The sequence below is a fragment of the Apaloderma vittatum genome, unplaced genomic scaffold (genome assembly GCF_000703405.1).
Source record: "Apaloderma vittatum isolate BGI_N311 unplaced genomic scaffold, ASM70340v1 scaffold9, whole genome shotgun sequence".
Classification (NCBI taxonomy): domain Eukaryota; kingdom Metazoa; phylum Chordata; class Aves; order Trogoniformes; family Trogonidae; genus Apaloderma; species Apaloderma vittatum.
Genome location: NW_009734380.1, coordinates 20,644 through 46,533, shown reverse-complemented (window position 1 = coordinate 46,533; position 25,890 = coordinate 20,644). Strand labels below are relative to the sequence as shown.

At 38.4% G+C, this 25,890-nt stretch overlaps 1 protein-coding gene across 1 annotated transcript; it reads left to right on the top strand.

Moving 5' to 3' along the window:
• Nucleotides 1-1,094: 1,094 nt before the first annotated feature.
• On the top strand, nucleotides 1,095-25,731 carry RNF17 (ring finger protein 17; the record flags this gene model as incomplete). The annotated part of the gene is made up of 21 exons (XM_009876221.1): nucleotides 1,095-1,285; nucleotides 2,310-2,445; nucleotides 2,763-2,916; nucleotides 4,168-4,283; nucleotides 6,046-6,166; nucleotides 6,902-7,019; nucleotides 10,156-10,374; nucleotides 11,278-11,428; nucleotides 12,497-12,615; nucleotides 13,199-13,289; nucleotides 14,146-14,261; nucleotides 14,559-14,866; nucleotides 15,727-15,890; nucleotides 16,670-16,789; nucleotides 17,843-17,923; nucleotides 18,549-18,674; nucleotides 19,895-20,005; nucleotides 21,927-22,065; nucleotides 23,110-23,245; nucleotides 24,493-24,682; nucleotides 25,633-25,731. Coding segments are annotated over 21 exons (3,006 nt in total), but the record flags the coding sequence as incomplete, so codon positions are not given.
• Nucleotides 25,732-25,890: the final 159 nt, after the last annotated feature.

Here is a 25,890-nt window from a genome sequence, read left to right as displayed (position 1 = left end):
CTGCATCAGGGCAGGTTTAGGTTGGATCTCGCCTCCTCACGGGGAGGGTGCTCAGGCACTGGGATGCACTGCCCTGGGAAGTGGTGGAGTCACCGTCCCTGGAGGTGTTTAAGGAGAGGCTGGATGTGGCACTCAGTGCTGTGGTCTAGCCTTTGCGATGGTGTTGAGTCATAGGCTGGGCTTGATGATCTCAGAGGTCTTTTCCAGCCTCAACAATTTTGTGATTCTCTTTCAGAATAACAACAAATAAAGTACTATCAGCCTTTATTCCCTTAAAAAAAGGACATATGTTGCAGCAGTATTTTCTTCAGTATTCACTTACTTATTAGGCTTTCATTATTTTTGCCATGTTAACATGAGATTAAACCAAGTCCAGTGAAGCTGTGCATTTCTGACACTGTAAGTGCTGATTGGTTTAGACTTTTTTTTACTGGTTTGATGTTTTGTGAAACAACTTCAAATGCAAAAGATGTGAAGCAATTTTCACAAGTGTGCATAAAATGCCTTCTTTGTATGTACTTTCATTTTTTTTCACACTTAAAAAGCACGGATTTGCAGTATCAGTCGAGTAATGCATTAACTTGATCCAAGAGTGATAATTTCACAGCTTTTTTCAAGGTAGATAAAATATCAAGAAGGGTATCGTGGAGAGGACGAATGTATAAATTCACCTAACTGTATTGTATGCTTTATGAAGACACAAAAAATTAGGAATAACCTTGAGATTAATTGAAAGCAAAAATATAAGCCATGAAGTGAAACACCATATGATAACTCTGGTTTATCAGAACAATCAAAGGAGGTGGAATCTTAAATCTGTAAAAGAAACATTGTGGAAACTGCAGCCCTTTGATCTAAGTTCTATACATTTAAAGACAATTCCAGATCCATTGTGGTAGAATACTGTTTTCTGTTGTCCTGGCTATGAACTAGACGGTCTGTTTAACAGTATATCCAGTATTTTGTCTGTTCAGATGCATCTTTACTCCTTTTGTTGCTTTTTTTTAAAGTTTATTTTATTTTACTAATTGTGGTTTTTTTTGTTTTCACATTCTCTGACATCTTTAGTAACTTTTTCTTTCTTCATAACACAGAGTGAAGGTTGGGGAGAGGAAGCAAAGACAAAATTTTTAGAAATGGTAAATAATAAAGCTGTTTCAATGACTGTATTTAGAGAAGAGGATGGTGTTCTCATTGTGGATTTGAGAAAACCTCCATTTAATAAAATAAGCAATAACATGCCAGTGTCTCTCAAGGATGCTTTAGTTTTTTTAGACTTGGCAAGGTATGTATTTTCCTTTAGTTTATGTAACTATGTCATAAATTATAACAACATAATACCTAGAAAATGCAGCTTACCAAGCAAGTTGGTTTTGCAGTGTATGATATATATCGTGTGATGTGCTAATCTTCAGCAGTATCTGTTGATTCCCTTTTTTCACCCTCACTGATGAGCACCGTGGCATACTCAATCTGCGCTAGTCAGGGCTTTATTTAGGTAATGAATGTTATTTTAGAAAAAGGCAAAATGTTATATTTCTGTACAAGTTTGAATAGTAAGGGGGGGAAAGGAGAAGCCCATAGTGTTTACCACAGACAAAAAATCATCAAGAAACCAGCCCCACATCTGTTTGATTTGGCTCCTAAGCAATGACAGGCTGGGCAGCACTTCAGAACCAGTGGCATGGTGTGACGCGTAGAGCAAAATGCGTAGGAGAAACAAAAACAGGACGTAAGGGGGAGCTTGATCTTGGCAAGGAGAGAGAGAACGACGTGAGCATTTCGGTGCTTGGGTGCAGGGATACGGCATGGAGATCTGTGGGAAATTACAGTTCATTTTGCTGCACACAGAGGTCTCTTTGTATTTAAGCATAATGAGTTGTGGTGAGAACAGTGGGAGATAATTTTTTTTTTTTTTTTTTTACTGCCTCTCTATTCCTAAATAAGGAAAAGGAAATCTTAAAAGAAACTGATTTTGTTAATGTAAAGGATTCTAGCCTTTTAAATTGTTTAAAAAAACAAAGTAAATGTTAAAAAAAAAAATCCCAACTAACAAAATCTTTTTAGGAACCAGCTGCCATATATCACTTGTCATAATGTTAGACTTGTGACAGGAGGAGGATTAGAGAGAATTGGCTGCACCAACTGCAAGAAGGAAAGTTCAAGCTATTCATACAAACATGAATCAAGCTATTTTTATAAGACCGTTTTGCATTTTTATAGGGAAACTTGGTATCTGAATATAAAAGGGTCTCTTTTCAGTTAATTTTTGATGGAATTTATTCACAATTTCATTTTGTTTACCTTAGGTTTAGATCACAGCTTCCTGGTCAGCTGGAAAAGAAAACCATCTTGCAATATAGTCCGCATAAGATGCCACAAGAAAGAGAAGTCTCTGTCATAGTTTGTCACGTTAATAGTCCAAGTGATTTCTATCTCCAGTTGGTAAGCATGGAAATGAAATCTATTTAAGAGTTAGCTGTTTGGGTTTTTTTTTAGTTTTGTTACACAGTTAATTCCTACGTGGTTATGTAGTGTTTTACTGTTTAAAGTGTTGATTGAACAAGGCAATATTCAACAATTGTTAGACTTTTTAATTCACTTTACATATTCATAATCACTGTTTAATTTTGGGGGGAAGACTAGGAAGTACGCTATGAGGAAAAAAATGTCCCTTAAAAGAGAAAAAATACTTTTTTTTTTTTTCCCCCCACCTAAAAGAACAGCTAGTGTGTATGTATGTTTTGTTTTTCTTATTTTAGAGAAATAGCCAGGATTTCTTCGCTCTTTCAAAGAAGATTCAGGAGGAGTATAAGCATGAGTACGGGAAAAACTTGGAAATTGTCTGCCCAATTGAAGGCCAAGCCTGTATTGCAAAACAAGAAGATGGAAGTTGGTGCAGAGCACAGATTATAGGTGAAGTATTAATTCTTTCACTCTAATGCTAGGCTGCAAAATCACAGAATCACGAACTGTTAGGGGTTGGAATGGACCTGCCAGAGCAGGTTCTCCTAGAGCAGGCTGCGCAGGATGGCGTCCAGGCAGGTTTTTAGTGTCTCCAGAGATGGAGACTCTGGGCAGCCCGTTCCAGTGCTCTGCCACTCTCAGAGAGTTTCTCCTCGCGTTTAGCTGTAACTGCCTGTGTTCAGCTTTGTGTCTGTTACCTTTTGTCTTGTCACTGGGCACCACTGAGAAGAGTCTGGCCCCATCTCCCTGGCACCTTTTAAGTATTTACAAGCCTTGATGAGATCCCCTCAGTCTTCTCCAGACTAAAACGCCCCAAGTTTCCCAGCCTTTCTTTCTAAGAGAGATGTTCTAGTCCCCTCATCATCTTAGTGACTGTGTGCTGGACTCTCTCCAGCACTTCCATGTCCTTCTTGAACTGCAGAGCCCAGAACTGGGCACAGCACTCCAGATGTGGCCTCAGCAGGGCAGAGCAGCGGGGGAGGATGACCTTGCTTGACCTGCTGGCCACACCCCTAACGCACCACAGGATGCCACTGGTACTAGGTCAGACCCACACACTGGGTAGGAATAGTAACAAATTACCGTTATTTTTATTAGATATTCTAAGAGGTAGTCAGTAGTACTAAATTATGTTATATTCTTTTGCTATTAATGGAGTGTTTTATACTCTTCTTTTAATGAAGTGATATTTCATTTTCTATGTATTACTGAAATATGATTACATAATTATTTTTAATAACGTTTCACTCTGCTATTACAGTTTACACTACAGATTTGTCTATTACAGCCACCCATGATACCATTACAGCCAAGTAACTAGTGTGGGTTAATAATTCTCCATAGTCATTCCGAAGGGAATAGAGGGGGTTTGCTTGTGCTGGCCTCTGTGTTGCCTGTCAGGGCAGCGCAGCACAGCTTTATGCTGGTCTGCTTGACGTGTATTTAACGTCTCATAAATATACGTAGTATATCATAAAACAATTTGGTAGAAGGGGACCAAAATGCTAACTGTCATTTCGTGAACGCAAAAGAGCTGCCTCTTAAAGAATACAGTTTTCCAATTGGGTTAGTGAACATTTGAAAATGTGATATTTTATGATTGTATGATGTAAATGTGGATTTTGGTCTGAAAATCTTGTGCTTTAACCTGTATCAGATACTCATTTTTTATTTTAATAACCTGAGTTGTTTTTCTTGCAGGGCTGCCAAGTTATGAAGAAGTTACCATAAAATATGTTGACTTTGGCAGTGTTGCTAACGTAACTCTTGAAGATATACGCAGAATAAAAAGGAAGTTTCTGAGCCTTCCAGAACAGGTAAATTAGTGCTTGACTGGATTAAATACTAAAAATTAATAGGATCTCAGTGGATAGAAGGGAGAAGAGAGGGTTGCTCACATTTGGAATTCTTTTCATAAGAATTTGTGACATAACTTTAGTATGTTTTGGGTGCACACTGAAAAATCTTACCTTTTTTTGTATAATTCAGTTTTAAATTAAATCTAATGGAATTTTGTAGTGAGAAGGTGTATGTGCATTGTGTGCGTATTTAACCTTCTTTTACTCAATAGTAAACTGAGTTAATCTTTGCTAATTTCTTTTCTTAAAATTACAGGTTTGTTTGGTTTAGGGCAGTTAAAGTTCAGCATTTTCCTCGCTTTTGGTGTTGTAGGAGTTTCCCCCTTTTGACAAAGAGAAAAACTCAGAGAGAAAGGAAACAACAAAGTATTCCTGTCCCTTTGAGCATAAAGGAGAAGAGACTAAAGAGTTAGGGAATACAGATGGGTATATGACCACTAGAGAATGATCTAAAGAAATTTGAACTCATCAATTCCATTTGGATTTCAGTGGTTTTATGCCATATGTAGGTTATGGTGAAACACTGGCAACATGTTTACACTTGAAATTTGCCTAAGAAAAAACAAGTTCCTGTTGCTGTTTTTAATGCAAGCTTGGCAAACTTTGGTCTGCTTATGTGCTTTGAATCTTCTCTACTTATAAAAAAACAATTTTTAGGAATTTAAAATTCTTTGAAACATTGATGAACACAAGATTGAAAAATGAAGCGTTTTGAAGGTGAGAGTATCAGAAGCGAGGTTGCTTGTGCAGGATTATCCTGTTGCATGTAGGCAGCGGTGAGGCTTCACATACTGGGATCACATGTTGCATTGCCTCAGATGTAAGTTGGTTGTTTAAGAGATTGAAATTAGGCTGTTAAAAGAGAAGTCAAACCTTTTTCAGCCTGTTAGTACAGTTTCCAGGCATTTTAATGGACTTAGGTGGTGCAAAAATCTCAGCCAAAACTGAAAGGAGTAGCGCTTAAGGTGATTTTAGTTTTATAATCCAGAGCTCTTTCTTTTAATGGTTGTTTAACCTGTTAGTCAGTCTTATTTTCATATTCCTGACTGCATGTATCCTAAGGATATCTGCGCAAAACATTTTTATTTCTACAATCTGCATTAGTTTCTCTCCCTTCTCCCTTACCTGTGTGCAATAAACAAGAAAGAGGAAACAAAAACATTCATAGTAAATTTAAAATTAAGCCATATTGTAACTACCAAAGGTTGCAATAAAGGTGCTAAACAAAAATTCTTTTAATCGAAGTACTTCATCTCGCATAATTTCCTGGTTGTCTCTTAAATACCTTTCAGAAGTCTGGTAGGACTTTGCTGGAGTAGGTACTGTGGTGTCTCTGTGCTTAGTCCGTCAGGCTTCTACAGCATCACGTTAATCTTAGACATTTTGAGGCTGGGTTATTACACAATAAGCAAAACGGGATAAAGGCTTTCCTTACCACCTCTCTGCAGTAATCTTGACTGATCTCTGCGCCAGTTCTGTGCCCAACCATAAAGGGAGAAATAAGCTCTCTCTATTTCAGCAAGTAGTGGATTGAATTTGAGGTTCGTGCTCAACTGCTAGTGTGGGGGATGAGGATTGTCTTGAAGCGAATAATGGTGATCTGGAACCAGAAACCAAGCTCACGTGGTCTTACGTGGGTCCATAGCAAAGGCTGTGCTTTGGCTGTAGTGAGCTGGTCTTGCTGTGTGATGGTAGACACATAACCTGAGTTATTCTTCAGGCAATCAGGTGCAGACTGGCTTGCATTGAGCCTTACAAAGGGGCTGCTGAGTGGAACAAAGAAGCCAAGGAAAGATTTAAACAAATAACTGAAGATAAACTTATGCTGTGTACAGTTTTTGGTAAGTTATCAAGAGTCTATTAATTTCTGTTTAAACACTCTTAAATTGACTCAAATGTAGAATCGTACACTTCCATATTTTAAATAGTGTTTATTTGAAATGCTTATGTTCATATGTGCCTGGAGTGAGAAGATCTAAACATGAACTAATGGGAGGAGGCATAACAAATGTAATTTCTGACAGAAGCCCTGTTCATGTCTTCTCTTACAGACCACACCAGCATTAAGTGATAAAAGTGTCCTGGTTTTTTAAGATGGGCTAGTTCTCAAAAGTACTAGCTATCCTTCACTCTTACTGACTTTATCAGTAGCTCAAAGTGTGATTGCTGCTGCCCTAAAACACCACAGAGAAACAAATAAAAAGAATTTCAGAAAACACATCTATGCCTTAGTAGGATTTTTCTCAATGTCATTTATTGTTAATTTGCAGCTAGTTGTTTTTCAACACCTGTGGAATGGTGGTTTGGAACCCATCTAATAAATGAAATTATGTGTAGCAGTTAGGTTCTTTGTAAAAAAAAAATAATTTGTAATTATTGTTGTATTTTAAGTTAATTTTACCTGTGCAAAGCTGAGGCTGTACATACTGTTGATGTTCAGAGTCATTATTTTACAAATCTAATGTGATTTTACAAAATTCTGTCTTCTAATACCGTTTGCTGTGCCTCCAAAGCCATAGATAGTCTTTGTAATGTCACTAATGGGCACTAATTATGTTTATACTATTCATTCACAGAAATTTTAGACAATAACATCCTATCTGTTGAACTCTTGGGCTCCTCTGCTCTTCATGGAAGAAACTTCAGTATTAACTGCCAGCTAGTTGAAGAAAACCTAGCATCCTACGTATCTGGGTGAGTACACTGTGCATATCCTAAAGTATTTGGGAATACTGAATTTGGGTAGCAAAATTACTGAGTTTAGTATGTCATCTCTAGTGGCTGGAACTTACCACATTTTGGATAAATTCATTATAAATCACCTTCATTAACTGATACAAGTTAGAGAAAGAGTCTAGCTACAGTTTGGCGTAGTTGAATTCTCAAACTAAATCTTGACGGACATAATGTTTTGAAATTTTAATTTATTCAAAATTTGGAGATGAAATGTTTGCATCATACTTGGAATGAGTGTCTTAAGCACCAAATCTTCCTAAAGTGGTTGTCGTTAAGGTTCCCATTCCCTTGTAGTAAGAAAAGAAACACTGCTTTTGTGTGTTTAACCTAGACCTAAGGTAAGTCATTTCTTTGGAAAGTCTGTAGCTTGTAAGACAAATACTCAGATAACCAGCTGTGACAGCAACAGAATGAATGAATGGTGAGGCCTACTGGGGTGAGATAAAGCTAATAAGGAGATAAATGTTGCATTTAATTTGTTGTCTTTTTAAAAAGATAAGCCATGAGCTGTCCTTGTCAAAACAAGTAATCACTCAGTTTTTGAATACTGATGAAAATAAAAAGATTGTTAGATTCCAAAAGGGAATTCCTGGATTTGCTTTTTTCAGGAGGAAGCAAGTAAGTGGATTTTCATCTCTTAGCTCAGAAATACAACAAAATCCTAGTAACACTTGTACTGGTCACAGTGTTTGGTAGGATTTTTGTAAAGTTAAGTGGCTTTATTTAAACTTGAACAGCTGAATTACTTTGTCACTGTCACTAGGGTATTTTGTTGTGTTCCAGCTATACTTAAATGCTCTCTTGTGACTTGCGGAGGAGTGGGAATATTGCCGATAGCTTTACTAGTTTGGATTTTTTTGTCGCTCGCTCAGTCCCCATTCTTTAGTTGGGCTGCAGAGAGAAAACAGAAGAAACAGGAGCGGGAAAACTCAATGGGTCAAAATAAAGACAGGACAATGACTTACCAAGCACTATTGTGGGCAAAACAAACTTAATTTATTGCTAATTAGCATAAATACTAATATTGTTTCAGACACTGGGACAGGAAAGACATTTTCAACACCTTCTGCCTTACCCAGGCTCAAGTTGACTACAAGCAGCCCTCTTTCCCCTCCTACTCCTCACAGCGAGGCAGCGAGCAGTGCAGAGCCTTGGGGTCAGGGCGCTGCTGTTTCTCCCTGCTGCTGCTTCTTGCTCTTCTCTTCTGTGCTCCAGCGTGAAGCCTCCACAGGCCTCAGTCCCCTCAGGAGCATGCCTTTTCCCCCACCACATACCTTCTGCTCTTCCAACCTTGGTGTTCCCTTTATTATTTCCCTTCTGTTCCCTCCTCCCTCTCCCTGGTGTTTTCTGCCCTTCGTTAAATTAGTGGTGTCAAGAGCTTTGCTGAAGGGCTCAGCCATGTCCTGTGGAGGGTCTGTCGCAGAGGTGGTTGAAGTGAGCTGTGTCCACCACGGGGCAGCACCTGGTCTCTTCTTGCAAGAGGTCACCCCAGCAGCTGCTCTCCCCACCTGCCAGTCCCTTGCCATCAAGTGCATCACCCAGTGCATCAGGGCTCCCAGTTAGAACCTTGTTTGCCCTTGGGGGGAGAGGGAGAGTGAAGGGGGTTGGCTTGAGGGGGGTTGTGTTGCAATGTTTTCCAGTGCCTGTAGGTCTCCAGCCCTCCAGAGCTCACACTTTGTCACTGAATTTCTCGTTTTTGAAGATGACTGGCTGCAAAACGGCAAGAGACTGCTGCATAATTCAAACTTACTCTGGGTCGTTTGGAAACACATTTGGGTCATGGTTACTGTTCCATGTTTAATGCTGTTGAGGTGTACACAGGCCAGCTCCAAACAAGCGTTAAGACAATACAAGCAGGAGAGCACAGCACTGCATTGAAACTGCCTTGCTGACAAGCAAACATGAGTAGCCTTACTCTTCTGTTGGGATAGGAAGTAGCCCATACAGAATTCCAGGAAGAAATGTTTGAGTCTGAAGTTCATCTTAAACTGACATATTTTCTGATTGATCTGTAATGCTAATGCTGTACAGGTGTTTAATTAGAGAGGAGGTTTAAGAAATGTAACATATATTTCACTTGGGAGAACACTCTGTGACAGGTTGTGTCCATCCATTTCATAGTTCAGACTAGTTGTGTGCAAGGTAAGTGTATTTCTCGTCTGTGGTGTTCATTTCTTCCCTGGTTCTAGAAGTTAGCTGCTTTACCCAGCAGTTTCCAAATAGCTGCATCAGGAAGGTTTGCATGAATAATTGTGTAGCAGCATCTAGTGGATCATTCAGTACTTCACAGAATTTTCTCTCTGACAGAGCAATTTGTTTCCTTCCTGCGAAGGAAAAGACAGGGGGTAGACCTCTGAAAACCAAAAAGAGTTTCTTCCTGGAGGCCTAGAAATGACCAGCAGTTAAACTCATGCTTGCTGTCTCCTTTAGTCAGTGATGTTTACAAGAAGCCAGTTGTTTTGCACTAATCCGAAATACTTACCAGCCAACTCTAGATTGAGTTAGGCTTTATCCAGTTCACACAATTTAAACAAGTTTTCATCAAGATATTACCATGACCATACTTAATTCAGTGCTCTACTTTGGAAAACACTAGCACCGGTTGTGTTGTATTTGTATCCTCAGGAAAGGCTGGAAGGGTGACTGTTTCACTGACGTTAGTATTCTTACTTCTGAAAGGAATATTTACGTGTCTCAGAAGTTTTGCATGCTGCACCTTTCACCCAGAAGCAACACTGATTTCTATAAGCATGATATTAGTTATATGTCTTTTAAGCCAGATAGAGACATTAATGTTTAGCAGCCCGTTCTGTCAGGCTTGCTTTTTTGCTGGCACGTTATACTGCATATTGCTTTCATCTGTCAGCAGAATGTGCAAGGATAGCTTCTGAAGGAGAATAAAAAGAAGCTACTATCATGAGCGTTTCAGAAGTACCATTTTGTCTTTTGCTGGGAATTTTGTTTTGCTTTTCTGAGTTACTCTTCACTCTTCTTGTTGATTGATTTCCTGTCATGTTAAACTGTGATTATTGAGCTCTTTTTGTTAAAAATGTGCTTAAACTTTCCATTCTAATTACCTTTATGTTCTTCACAGGCATACTCTAAGTACTGCTGTAAGGCCCAATGAAATATGGGATTTACCTCTAGAAGTTCCTGAAACCTTGGAATCTTTAAATCCCATAGACTTGGAATCTGTAGATGAAGGAGATTTCAAATCCCTTTCTCAGAAAGAGCTACAAGCAACAGTTAGTCATGTTGTATCTCCTAGTAAAATTTTTATACGATGGCTCTCATCAGAATGTATACTGAAAAGGTACTAAAATTCAAGGATCTTTTCTCAAGGTGTTCTTTCTACAGACCAGCAAAGTACAGTTAGAACAAACTGGTGAGGGTTGCATTTGGCACTGGATGTTCTTCTGAGTGCTGTTGACTTATCTTGCTTTGTTGAGGAAAGTATGGGAATAGAAGACACGTTGACACGATGTTGTGGTTTACTGAATATTTTTGATTCCAAATGAAGTGCATGATCTAACTCTATTTCAGATCAGTTTTAAGGTAGCAAATACTGGGGCCTGATGAATGGAACACTGTCCAGAAAGATTAAATCTTTCTGCTCCTTTTCTCCTCCTCATTCCTTCATTAGAGATCTTGTTAAATAGTACTGACATCCTAAGTCATAGAATTTCAGTCAAGTTATTTCTTTCAGTGTGATTCTGATATGCTGCTAGGAAATTTTGAATACAATTTGTGGACATAGTATATCAACCTTACTTTGGTAGATATTTAGGTAATACATAGGTAATAGTTTGAAGACAGCTAAATGGAAATATCATTGCTTAGTTAAAGTTATGTATTTTCTGCCTCTCTTTCTTCTTTCTCCTTTCTTTCATGTTTTTGCCTTCTAGAATCCCACTGAATTAGTTATGACACTAATGAGTACCACACTCTCAAGTTGTTTAGAGTATTGTATCTTTCAAAAAGTGCTATACAGAAGCTTCAGTATCACTCAGGTTAATTCAGTTAAGAAAGCATGATAGTTTTATAAAATTCTAATCAAATTGCATGTATTTTGAAACTCCATTTCAGGTATTTCTAGCGTGTTAGGAAAAATGCCTTTGGTACTCAGTGTCTGTACTGTCAGCTACTTAAGCTGTAATTGACTAAGTAAACCCTTCATTCATTGGATCACTAGAAAACTGGGTTTTTTGGATGTTAGTTTACAGGAGAAGATGGCTACCATCTACAAAGAATCCCAGCCACAGACAGTAAAGTGGGAGAGTAGTATGCACTGTGCTGTTTATCTACAAGATTTGAAACAGTGGCAAAGAGGTTGCATCAGCAGGACTGTGTCTGAAACAAGTGCAGAGGTAAGTAAGAGGGTTCATACTTTGATTTCTGCAGTTTGAAATTATTCATTGATTCAAATAATGTCAATTCTTGTTTCTTCCTTATGTGTTAATATTTTCACATACAGCCTTTTGCTTTTGTCAAGAGTTTTAATTTAGATTGTACGTTGCTGCAAATAAGATTACTGTCACTTCAAAGCTCAGCTCAGATGCCTTTAGTAGGGAACCTGGTAGTTGAGGAGGACTCACAAGGCTGGCTCTGTGTATGTTTACACTTCACTTTCCAATCTGGCCTAGATTATGAATCTGTAACCTCTCAGTTTAGTTTAGATTCCAGAAGCTGTGTGAACCTCGGGGTTCACAGTTGAGCTGAGTGCAACCCTGCACATCATCATTCCATTACTTGAAGCATAAGCCGGTGGTAATGCAACGTGCCATGTAGGCATAAGAGTGACCACGGCAACTTCTCCCACAGTGCTGCTGTATTTTGTTGCACTCCTTTGAAAAGAGTGAGAAGCATTAGAAGAGACATTTGTTGAATAGAGCACTACTTGCCTCAATATGAGTGGCTTTTTAATCATACAAACAATCCAGGACTAGATTACTGTTGGTTCTCTCCACCGTGCCTGTGGGCCTCATTAGCAGGAAGCAGAAATGACACTTCCATACTTCTGGTTTGCATCATCTGCTTTCTAAGGCTAAGAATCCACAAACAGCTATTTTTCCATGTCAGAATAAAAAACAAGTGGTGGAGGGGAACTATTTCAGCATTCCTAGGTTTACAAATTTAAAGGCGCCAGCATAACTGAAGCACAAGAAAAGAAATTTTCTTATTTGAGTAAGAGCCTCTGTCAAATTGTTTGACCCCTTTTGAGTGTATTTGTGTGTTTCGTCATGTCGGTGCACTGTGGTGCTCATTTGTTTGTGTGATGGAGTACTTCGGGGCAAAAGCCATTCCTTGAATCCTGGGAATGTTTTGTTTGAATTTTGTTTACTTACTCACACACATTTTGAGTAATAGTTCCTTATAGGTAACACTAAGCGAGGTGGTTTCTTTTCTTGTTTTATTTTGTTTCTTGTCTGTGACAGGTAATACTTTATGATTCTGGAGCTGAAGAAACAGTGGATATCAGCTGTCTAAGAGAACTTGAGGAAAATATGAAGACAATTAGGATATTAGCAGTAGAATGTTCCTTGACAGATCTAAGGTAGCCTTTTGCTTCTACTAGAGAGCAGTATTAAAAAACTAATAATGATATAACATTTTCCTGTGTTAGCACTGACTATCTGAGCTATGAAGGAAAGAATATTTATAGTATGAATTATAAAACATTGGGCAGATGACAGAGATTTTTACAGAGATTTTTATTATTTCACTGAACACTTTTTTCCTTGGCCTAAAATTTGAAATGAATCAATCTCCTGAAAATAGGAGATCTCTCTTACTTGTTTGCATGTTGTCTATAATGTGAAGAAAAAATAACCATGTTTGCAATACTCATTTTCTGAATGAATATAAAAACCTCATTTACAGATGAAGTATGGATTTTCTTTTGTTCTGTTGGGATAGATGTTACACTTTTGGAACTTCTAATCCTCCTTGTTCTGGGATAATGCTTTTTGATTCTTCCTGTCATGTAGATCCAAAGATGAATAACCATTTCTTTTTACTGTTAACTGTAATGGAGATTGTCTCTTTTCCCTGACAACCCTTAGTAAAGGGAAGGGTTTGTGGTTAAGCTTCGGAGATGCCAAATTCTGTACTAAAGGACATAATTTGTTCCATGTTAGACCAACAGGTGGAAGCACGCAGTGGACATCGACAGTCTGCGAGTTTTTATCATATTACCTAACAGAGGCACAAGTAAAAATAATCATACAGGTTTGTAATCAAAACCAGTGGTATTTGTAATTTCTGTTAGGTTGTCTGCTAATTTAATTTTTTTCTTAGTATTTTCACTCTTCAGAGGTTCAGAGTGGAACTTGCTTAGATTGCTCTTCTTTGCACAGGAAAGATGCTTTTTCTTTTTTCTGCTTTACATCCTTTTTTGCTTCCTTTTTTCCTTCACTTCCCTTTTTCACTTGAGTAGTAGAGCAGTTTGGCTCTCCAGTTTGGAAAGAACACAATCCAACATACTATTCCTCAGTAACCAGGTATTTAGGACTTTGAGATCACTGGACGCTGACAGCTTTATGGACAGATGAGCAAAATGTCCATGTTCTTGATCAGAATGATTTCAGCAGCTGCTGTATTAGTTTTCAAACCTCAGAAACTGAAAGAAAAAGTTCAGTGATTTACAAACTTTATTAGTAATAGATCTCTTCCACTGGTAAAAAAAAAAACCCACACCAGAATTATTATGGGGGTTTGATTTGTTTATGATCTGTTGGCAGCTGCCGATGAGGTTTTACAGTGTGTCTGGAAATAATAGCACTGATGAGCAGAGTTAATTATGAGTGGGTTTAAAGCTCCTGCTGGAGGAAAACAAGTGTTTGGCACTTCATTCTTGTAAAACAGCAAAGGGAAGAAGCAAGGTTTTATTCTGTTACTTTTTTTTTTAATGTTGTGTTTGCTGGTGAAATGAGGGAAACTGTTAACATGCATTAAATTTGCATCTTCTGATGTGGACATCAGTTGTTCAACGACACCTGACTTGCAGTCAGTAAAAATAAAATTCTGTCTGCAGTTTAGAGGGAATGCATATGGTAGTATGTTGTCCGTCTCTCATTTTTTACAGGACAGTGATGTGGCTTGTGTGTTACCTGTGAAAATTCTTTGCAAGGATGAAACGGGACAATTCATTGATATTTCAGAACACCTTGTTAAAAAGGGTTTGGCTCTTAGAAAGAGAAGGTTTGGATGCTTTTCTTCTACATTCTTTCAGACTCTCATATTCACGTTGTGATGAGCTAATAATTAAAAATTTAGATTGTCTGTTACAGTGTATGTAGCAACAGAACTCTAGTGAACTTACTTGAATATAACATTAATTGTATCCATTGCGTGTCAGTTCTGTAAGTTGGTAGATGAGATATTTGGCAGCATTTAACAAGCATTTCCCATCTTTGTGATTGGTTTTTAACTTTGGTTATTTTATTCTTAAGTTCTTTATCAGTTAATATGTTGTTATGTTTTGATTGAATCTGCTAGAACTGATAAAGCTGGTGTGGCTTGCTTGGTGTCCAAGGAACATCTTACAGTACGCTCGGAGCAAGAGAACACACAGGTGGATGGTTGTAGTTCCAAAACCCCATGTGGAAGGACCAGTGCTGTTGCAGAGGAAAACATTGCTGTTTCAGAGAGTCAACAAAAATCCTGCAAAACATACAAGTCACTGCATTGTTCAGGAATGAATGAAGTTTATAAATCCCCCATTATTCCTGAAGCAAAAATATTTCAAGCCAGAGTGAGTTACGTTGGACGTGATGGAACTATTTATGTAATACCTAAAGCATTTGGTAAGTTTACAGGGAAGAAGATGCATTTATGTCTGTGAGTGGGATGGCTTTGGTGTACCAGAATGTGCTAGATGTGTGTTTCAGTACACATTTAGTGCCAGAGCACAGTTCAGGCTGGTTCCCTCTGGGGAGGGGAGAGGACGGGGGTTGTTGCTGGGCAGCAGCGAGCCCTTTGCCAGGACAGGGACAGGGCTTGAAATCTTAATATTTTCTCTTTGTATTGTTTGTAAAAATGCATTTTCATCTGTAAGATGCGGTGTCAGTCTGCAGTACCATCATAATCTATTGTGTTGTAGAGAAATGTTTCCATATGGGAACATGTATTTTTATTTATTTTTTTTTTCATTCTACAAGTACCTTTAACTATTAGATCATATCATAAAGCTTTGAAATTCAAAGTACAGCAACCCCACCTGCCCAAGAGTATATTTTTCTTGCAGTTGTTGCTGCATAGAGGAGGGTCTTCCTAGTCACCTATTTTTATTAGTTTATGGTGTCCTACCACTGTCTCTGGAAATGTGTTGTCTTGTTCGTAGAGAGGCTCTTGTATTAGTGCTGCCAAGGTGTCAGTTGCAAAATTTATAGGCCCTTCTTCTCTGAAGTTAGAATCCAGAATTACTAATGGCTTCACAACTGGAAATGCACTTTACTTTCCTGTTTTAGTTAGTAATTTGTTTGTGTTTATTAGATGTTGAATATACCTATTGTATCAGTGCTGGAAAATATTTTTTGGAGCAGCCCATGTATTTTATACTTAACACGTCTTCATCTGAATCTGATGGGTTTTTAGTGATTGAAATATTTTGAAGGGTTTTTGTTGTTTGGGTTTGTTGGTTTTTTTTTATTCCACCTTCCTCCAGAAACTGCACTAAACAAGTTGATGACTGAAATACAAAGTAATTTCAAATGCCTTGGTCTTCTGGAACCCTATTGCTGGAAAGTTGGAGAGGCTTGTGTTGTAAGAGGACCAGATACCACGTGGTATCGAGGTAAAGTTGTAGGAGTCAGTATTGGTACTGTCCAGGTAAGTTTGATTTTGTGGTTTGGGTGTATGCATGAACACATGTGAATATATGTGTTGGGGTTTTTTTAAAAAAAAAAAAAGGTTAAATAGTGTAATGCTTTAAAAGAAATTTAAGATCACACCTTTGTTTGTTCAGCTGACCAGACTATATCCAGATGCTTATTCTTCTTAAAACTGATAACTGTCCTGAATCTTACGTTTATTTTAAAGAGGAATTCTGTCTATCTATTTCAGTTGTCAGAATTTTTCACATTCTTTTTTTTTTGGTGGTGCTAAATATTCTTAAGTAAAAAGCTACCCTTGATCGCCTGTAAGTGTACTCTATTTTAGGTTTTTCTTCTTTTATCTTTATGATACAGGTTTAGCCTCCCCCACCCTATCTCCACCCAAAAAGTAGTGGCTGTTTTGAATTCTTTCTGCTGCACAGATACAGATCTCCTTTTTCCAATTAGCAGTTAGTCTTATCAGAACTCTCAAGTCTGCTTGTCTTTTTGAATGTAGATTTGCAAGTCCAACACTACTATTTTAGCCAACACTCTACTAATTTGAAGCTGCTGTAGATTGTTACACAAAATGTAGCATCTCTTGCAAGACGTTTAGAAACAGAACTTCTAATCTGCCACACCAGTTCTTTTTAATCCTTTATTTCCACTTTATCATATCACCTACTTATCAGCAAACTATTATTTTTTCCTTCACAAAAGTGAGTGCTGTAAACGAATGCTTTCTTTTATGAAACTTGACTCGCTTATTTCAGAAAATCTTTCATTCTTGTATAGGTACAGTACATAGACCATGGTTGCACAGAGAGAATTCCTCCGTTTCATCTGTATCCCACTACACTGTATACTGGTATTCCTCCATTTTGCATGCCATGTCAGCTCCACAAGATGGTACCAGTGAGTAATGGTCAATTTAAAGGTGTTTCAGTAGGTAGTTACTCAAATCACTACACGATTTAGTCATACAAAGGTTGAGACTAGTTGCTGGTGTTCTTTGTTGCCGCCGAGGATTCAGAGAATAGCTGGTGAGGATCACTTCAGCACAGCAGCCTTTTATCAGAAACAGTCACGTTGCTTTAGGAAGGAACCGTGCTTCAAGAGCAGTTATCACTGGAATTAAGTCTTCGTGAGAGAGGATGCTGCAGCAGTTGGCAAGATGATACATTGAAGTGGTAGTTCCTTTTGCAGTAGCAGCAACAAGTAGTAAGGTCTGGATTTCTTAATGCAAAATGGCCAGAAAACTGTAAATCTCCCAAGCCTTGCAAAAGTGTTTCTGTCATTCTGAACTCACTGTGTAGGAAACAGTCTGGTATGCGGAACTAATACAAGTGAATTTTCGTAGGGGATTTTGTTAGTAAGTAATTGGTACATAAGTAACATCACGTATCATCACGTCTTACTCAAATTGGGATGGTGCATGTAGTAAATGTGAATTACTGAAATTACTAACTTTTAAGCTAATTTTTAAAGACAGCTATTTTTGTGCTGGAAGCAGTTCAGCTGATTAAGACAGGCTTATAAACCCATGGGTTGGGAGGCAAACAGAAATTGCAGGGAATAAAAATATTTAAAGTATCCTGTGTCTTCTGTTAGGATGTCTGTCTGTTGTTACCTTTGAGAGTAATTCTGTATCTTTGGGTTACGCGTAAGATAACCGTGCACACGTACATTAATACGTCTGTAGTAAAGGCTAGACTTGGCAAGCAGCATCTCTTTCTAAACTCCTTCAACATCTGCAAGTTGCTGGTTGGATTTGTCACACAGCAAGTTTTAGTGTACCAAAGAGCAGATAATGTTTAAACGTTTATAAACGAATCAAACTAATGGCCTGTGTTTTTCAAGTAAGTTTCTCAATGAGAGACATGTATTTTCATTTTACTATGTTAAGAATATGAAGAGTAATACTTTTCAGCATCTCTGTGTGTGGGTTTCTTGCTTTTCACCAAATAGATTGGAAATTTTTGGCAACAGGATGCAGTAGATTGTCTTCAAGAACTACTTACAGATGAAGAGGTTGAAATACATGTTCAGGTAGCTCAATTTATTCATAGGTTAGAATGAGGCATTAAGAGTAATAGGAGTATAGTAGCAAATTTATTTCTTGGGCAAAACAAAATCCGAGACAAAAGTTTTTTCTCCTATGGCTTCATTATTGTTTGCAGACCTTAAATGTGTCCTTGACAGATGTTAAGACTTTTTGGTTCTGTTTTGTATTCTGTCATTCTGACAAGTAGCCTATGTACCAACAGCATAAAATTCAAATTCTAAAATTCTAAATTCAATTTTAAGTGGTTAAAATTTGGCATAATTAAGTACGGATGTGCTTAAACTAATATTAACATTATAGGGAAACACACAGTCTGCATTGTCTGAAAACCTGCAGTTCCAGATAGTTGAATTGTGAAAGAGAAGGGTTTATTGCTGCAAGAGCATACATGGGGTGATGTTTTTGTATTAGACTGAGTAGTCAGTGCTGCCAGAGATATATTCTCGTTTACATCATTAAGGGGTGTTAATAGCCATCGTTACCAGTTTTGTATCTTTGGGAATGGGTGTGGTGCACATAGCAATGCCAGGTTTGAATTTCATGGTCACTATTTCTAAAACCTCAGTCATGCTATTACTGTTACAATCGTATTTTGTGTTTTGCAAGTAGGAGTTACCAGATAACCCATCGGGCAAAGTGTCCATCAACCTGTATTTTGGTGGAATCTCACTTTCTTCCTTCATGGCATTTCTTAAGTTCTGTGTTGCTGAAGATTGTGAGGACATAGCAGAGCTGGTGAGTTGGTTTCTGTGTGTATCTGTATCTTTTACTATTGTTACACTGGCAAAAAGATTACTCAGTTCCTTGCTGTGACCTTTGATGTGTTATTTCTTATATTTCTGTATAGTTTTGCAATGTAAGCAGCAGTAAGGCTGAGTACACAGCTCTGTAGCCTAACAAGTGTAGATAGGATGTATTGATAAGATTTTTTGGAATAGCACATTGCCAGGAATTTGTTCGTGGACTCCCTACTGAATAGGCATTTCTTCATTTCTGCTTAAAGCCCACTTAGTTTTTGTGTTTCTCAGAAACTTCAAATAATATGAATAGAGTAATATTTTTATCACTTGAAGGGATTAGTTGTATGCAGCAGGAAGAAAGGGTCAGAATTTATTGTTTTATTTTGAAGTTATATATATGCAGTTGCTTCCCCCCCTTTTTTTTCTGAGTATAATGAAAACTGTTCATCAAGTAGATGTATAAAAATAAAATATATTTTAGAGAAATTGTACCTTTTGCTACGTATCATGCTGAAGTACACCAGAATAAAAGCTGTATTCATGACCTGTATGATCCAGCTGATCTGTATGCTATACATCCTTATAAAGGCATGATTTAATGTACTAAAGTTTATTTTGTCATGCACCAAATGAGCTAATGTCATGCAGAACTCAAACTGTAAAACACGTGGTTCTAGAAGAAGACACACTGGAGCATGCTGTGCTACTGAGACAGTATGGTTCTGTACTTTGCAAAATCTGTTACCTTTTGAGGGAGTAATAATTCTGGTGGCTAACAAGTTAAGTTATCCTTTGTCTTTTTCTGAAGGGATAACCTGTTCTGGCAAACTGCAGTAACACTGGGTGTGGTATTCAGGTTACTCTGTGCCAATTAGTTGCTATTAGTTTAAGTTTTCTTTAAAATATTTTCTTTCTTCAAAGGGAATTCCATATTTAGTGCACTTTTGAATTAACAGGAATCAAGTTGGCAAGTCAGTGTATTAGGACCATTTCAAATATGTATTCTTTGTATTTTGTAAATATTAACATGATGCTATCTTTTAGCTAAAGCTTTTTTAGAAACCAAATATTGAGAGAAAATGCTGATTAAGATCTTTTTCATCAAGAACACAGTGTTTACGTTACTACATAGCTCCTTGAAACAGAAATCATACCAGACCTAGTTTCCATTTGCTTACCAAATACGGTGCTTGACTAACGTCTTTCTTGGTCTAGGAGCTACTTGAAGGAAACATTCCTGTTCTGCCTTCATATGCGTTGCCACCACTACCTGTCCCAGGAGATTCCTTTCCTGTTACAGTTACCCATTTGGTGTCCCCTCAGGAGGTACGTTTTGTAAACATCGCAGAGGCTGGAGACAGGAAATGTTGCAGTCCCAGTTTGCTGGTGAAAACGAAATCATGGCTGACAATTTTACGTTGTATGAAAAAGTATTAATGAGGTTTCCAAATGTGACCGAGTTATTGGTGCAGATGGTTGTGCAGCGCAACTCTCTGAATGACCTCTTACTTAAAATACCCTCTTGAGTGGGGGTGCAGAAATAAATACTGCCTATTTCCTTAAAAAAAAAAAAATTTTAAGAATCATGATAGTACACCTTAGTACTTACCCTTGGTAATAAGCAAATAGGTCGTTGGGTTTTAACTTGGCGGAACAATAATGACTGATCTCTCTTCTCCAAAAATTAAACTGGAACATTGTATAGTAATGTGAACGTTTTGGGCCTGTTACAGTTGTATTTTACTGTCTTTGATCAATGATTGATCATGGATTTTTGGGTAAACTACTCAGCTTCCCTCTAGTAGCCTCCCAGGCAAAAGGCAGACTGTAATGTTCATTGATCAAATGAAAACATTCCTGTGTGGATTTTGAATGTTAAATGATGAAATAGGGCCACAGGAAGCAGTGAGAATCTGATCGTGTTATGAAATCTAACATCTTGCAAGTGGATTGATTTTTACTGAAGTACTTGTGTTGTTTCAGTAAATCTGTAGAACAACAGATTTTAAAGTACTGAAGTGATTACTTTAAATTCAGCATCATGGTCTTAATAAAAATTAACCCCACTAATTCCCTTGAGTGTACATATCTCCTTTTGAAGATGCGTAGTGCACGTGTCCATTAGTACGTTGTATAGTGTAGATGATCCACTATTGATTTTTCAGGTAGGCAGCAAGGAAGTTGCACCATCCCTGGAGATATTGAAAAGTTGTGTAGATGAGGTGGTTAGGGACATGGTTTACTGGTGGACCTGGTGTCTCTAGGATAATGACTGGACTCAGTGATCTTAAAGGTCTTTTACAACACAAGATGTTTTCACTTGTGTGATTTTTTTAGTGTGCGGCCGTTTCGACTAAATTCAAGATGGAAATGTTTGGGTATCTTAGAAAAGGACTTTTCTTAAATTATGTATTCTGCTTCCTCTCTTACAGGAGAAGCATTATAATGACTATTTTTTGGTTCCTCTTGTGCAATTGATTTGAACTTTTGCTTTTGGTCATGGTATAAAATTGTAAACCCTAGATCTTCTTTGGGCACTTACAGATGACAGTAGCAGTTGTATGGTGGAGTTACAGCTTGCTTGTAGTGGGTACAAACTAGAAAATGTAAATTAATTTTCTTCCTGGTTAATGAATTACAATGCTGAGTTTAGAAAAAAATAATGTGCTCATTAATTTGTTTTGGACTACCAGTAGAATATCATAATGTTCTGAGATGGCACTGTTTGTTTGATTTTTATAAAAAGGGCACATCAGTTAAAAGCTGTTATGTAGATTTTAATTCACCTATGCATGTTGTTTAAACTTCCATTTCCTTGACCTACAGCGTTCTACCAATGACCTGGTTATAAATTAGGTGAATTTCAGAAGTTCTTCTTTCATTAACTTCAATCTTTAGTTTGATATTATGAAGTGAGATTATTTACCAAGTAGCAGGAGGGAGGAATCCTAATATGACACAGCTGTATGGGTATGTCTGTATGGGTATATTCTCCAGGGTGTGCATTCCTTTCATTCTTTCTTCTTGACATTAAAATGTGTTGTTAATAACTCATGACTCTCTCCTGCATTTGGAGAAAAATTGTGTAAATATGAAATTTGCAAGTTGAGGAAAGGGGAGCAAGGACGTGCTGAACTTTCTGAAGATGGGAACAAGTAATCTTCTAATAAACCTTGATCACTCATGGAATTTGAAGCTTCTAAGTCGTCTGCAAAAACTGTACTATTAGAGCCTTTTCTTTGAGTAGGTGTATATTTGCCTTACGAAGCCGTCTGCAGCAGAGGGAGATGCCAACTGTGACTTGATGTTGGAGAGCCTTGACGAAGCTCTGAGGTGGTGTAATAAAATTGTGGCGTGTCTTCCTCTTCTAACACACTTCCAACCAGGTATATTAGCATGACTCACCTTTGCCTTGTGTGGGTATACAAAAAGCCTGAAATTCTTTTTGGATAATAGGAATAATTACATTTCTATGTATTTTTAAAGACTTCTGGGTAGTAAGGAGTGACATTATACTATAATTGTATGATTTTGCTTTTTATGAAATTGAGACTTCTTTTTGATTCTTCTCCACTGGAAAATGATGAAAAGAACATCTAATGCCTGTTAAAGTTGATGAACTGAGTTGAAACTGTGTATGGCAGTAGTAAAACTTTCCCTTAAGGTGACTCACGGAAGCAGTAACTATGAAAATCTTGCTATTAAATATTCAAACACATAAGTTACATACAGAAAATCGTGTTACCAAAAGTTAGAAATTCTGTGAACCCTAAAGAGCATCACTTCACTTTAATTCTGGATTTTTCCCTTTAGGCAAATGATTGTCTTTAATTTAGGCCCAGCAGCTGTGGACGAGAGTATTAACATAAAGAGAATTAACAATGGATATAAGCTGGAGCATAGGAGGTTCCACAAAAATATTAGAAAAAACTTCTTCACTGTGAGGGTGACAGAGCACTGGCACAGGCTGCCCAGGGAGGTTGTGGAGTCTCCTTCTCTGGAGACATTCAAAACCTGCCTGGACACGTTCCTGTGTGACCTACTCTGGGTGATCCTGCTCTGGCAGGGGGGCTGGACTAGATGATCTTTTGAGGTCCCTTCCAACCCCTGACATTCTGTGATTCTGTGTGAGTCTTTGATAAGATGTATGTTAAAAGTTCGGATCACTGTCTTTACCAAGCAATGTTTTGTTAATTCTCATCATTGCCATGTGAGGTGGAGAAGCTTGACTTAAATTGCACACTAATGGTTGTGGAGTTCGGAGAGAAGTGTAGGATGCATAGAACGAAATAGTGGCATGAAGTAGAGAACGAAAAAGAAAGTTAATCTCTGTCACAAAGTAAAATGGATTTTCAAGTTTGATTAGTTTGTACTGCACTTTGAGTATATCCTGAGGTTTGTTTTGCATTGACTTTTTTCTTCTTTTACAGAAATGCCTTGCCTTGTAGAATACCAGGATGGTTTATGGTATAGAGCAAAGGTCCTCTCTGTTAAAGAATCAGACCCTGTTAAGACCGTGGTTCAATTTGTTGACTATGGTAATTTTGCAGTTGTCCCAACAAGCAGGTAAATATATAAGAAAAAAGTACATGCAAAATGTCTCCGTGTGTATATAAAATATATACTTATAAGTGTACATATTTTTACACTTAGTAATATTTATTTTCATGTAACTATACATGTATTTGTCATAATTTAGCATTAGATTTCAGTTGAAGAGAAAGTTGGTTGGCCACCTGAATAATTTCTACCTGCAGGGAATGGAGTTGTACACCTACATTTCTTTCTCAAGTTGTTCTAAGAAGCTCATTATTGTAATACCGGATTTCTCCACCATCTTTGCATTACTTAACCTGTGAAGTAGGCTCAGGTTAATAATCTGCTTACAAGAAGCTTACACAAAATAGCAACTGCGCCCTCCAGGTGTACAAACAGATCCTCGAATCCTGTGCGGCTGCAGTGTGCATGGAAGGTAGCTGGGGAGTAGAATAAGGGAGTGTCTGAGTAGGACATACCCCACACTGCTTTTGTGTAGAAGAGAAGTTCTAATCCCTGTGTTCTAATCCTGGTGCTGAGCTGCTCTAGGAACTTCTGCTATGACACAGATGTCAGCTAAGCATCTCAAACACCCCAGGCTTTTAGGGTCTCCTAAGCTTGTCTTAATTTTCTCTCTCAAAGCCCTGCTTAATCACATCGATTTGCTCTTGAACTCACTGGGGAATCTGCAAGTTTTTGCTGAAGACGAGGCAAAATGGGGATTTGAACAGATTTCCTGCTTCAGACTATTGCGGTCATGGGAGAGAGTGTGTGTTTTACTTAGGGTTGCATTTCTGCATGCCCTTGCTTCTGGGATAGAAAGATAGAAGAATGGGGAGATAAAACTAGGGCTGTTGTTTCCAGTAGTGTGTCCAGAACACATCCAAGCATGAAGCACTTGAGACCACAAAGGTCTGGGTGATTTTCCAGACCCAGGTTTGGAGCCTACATTGTGATGACTTGCGCTTGCATTCCTGTGCTCAAATCTGTACTGGGCACCGTAATGGGGAGCCAGCATGCCCAGAGGACTGAGAGAGGTGTGTGATGCTCGCCTGCTTCCTGGTCCTTACTGTGCTGAAGTCCTGTGGAGGGATTGGCCCTACCCAGTGAATTGTTCAGTCTGACACCAGCACATTATTGTGGAGCTGAGACTCTGATCCCAGTTTCCACACAACAAACCTACTGCGTGAACCATTAGGCTGTTCTTATGTCCATGCTGACAGTTTAGCTCAACAGGCTGGATTGCTGGTGACAAGCGTTTTTCATTTTTGGTTTAGATTGCGTCACATACCTTATTACCTGCTGAAGTATCCTGTTCAGGCAGTACGAGCAATGTTGGCTGGATTTAAACCTGCTCTATCAGACAAAAACGTGGAAAGACTTCCTTATCGCCCAGAATGGAGTATGAAAGCACTGTGGGCTATGATGGAGTGTCTTGAAGGAAGACAGCTCTCTGCTTCCATGCTTGTGAGAAACATTTTCCTTTTTTTCTCCTAGGTCTTGAGTTTGCCTAAAATTCCTACTAGCACTCTGAGTGTAATTTCTGAGTGTTTGACTCTCAACCCTCATAATGTAAAATACTGAACCATTTACCACAAAGGAATCCTGTGGTGCTCTTCTTAATTCTGCAAACAAAATGTTTTATGAGTGTTTCTGTTGTTTTTAAACCAGTTTCCTTTACTTAACATAAATCATAGAATCATAGAATAATTTGGGTTGGAAGTGACCTCAAATATTATCTAGTTCCAGCCCCTCTGCCATGGCAGGGACACCCCTCACTAGATCAGTTGCTCAAGGCTCCATCCAGCCTGGCCTTGAACACCTCCAGGGATGGAGCATCCACAACCTCCCTGGGCAACCTGTTCCAGTGCCTCACCACCCTCAGGGTAAAGAACTTCTTCCTTGGATCTAGTCTAAACCTACGCTCCTGTAGCTTTCACTCATAGCCCCTCATCCTATTGCTACAGGCCCTTGTAGAAACTCCCTCCCCAGCCTTCTTGTAGGCCCCTTCAGGTACTGGAAGGCTGCTGTAAGGTCTCCCTGGAGCCTTCGCTTTTCCAGGCTGAACAAGCCCAACTCTCAGCCTTTCCCCATAGGAGAGGTGTTCCAGCTCTCTGACTGTCTTGGTAGCCCTCCTCTGGACTGGCTCCAACAGCACCATGTCTTTCTTATGTTGGGGGTTCCAGAGTTGGATGCAGTATTCCGGGTGCGGTCTCACAAGGGTAGAGCAGAGGGGCAGAATCACCTCCCTTGACCTGCTGGTCACACATCTCTTGATGCATCCCAGGATATGGTTGGCTTTTTGTATTTGTGTAGTCACAGTTCCATTTAGACAGTGAGTATAGCCAGTAAAGTAATCTGTTGCTTGAGATTTAAATCTGTTACTCTCAAAACTGTTGTTAACTTGTGGTTTTCAGGCTCTTTCACCAGAGGTCACCATTTGTTTGTATGATGATGACAAAAATCTAATTCATATGAAACTGATAGAAATGGGACTTGCAGATTTGGATGAGTGACATGTAAGTGCGATGCATATGAACTACACATTCATACTGCTTTGAAGGTATTTTCAGAAGTTTTAAGCAAAGTCTAAACTGTCAGCAGTGTTGACAGCTTAGAATTTACTTTTTATAAAGAATGCTTTCTGTCCACACTTGCACTCTTTTATTAAAAGA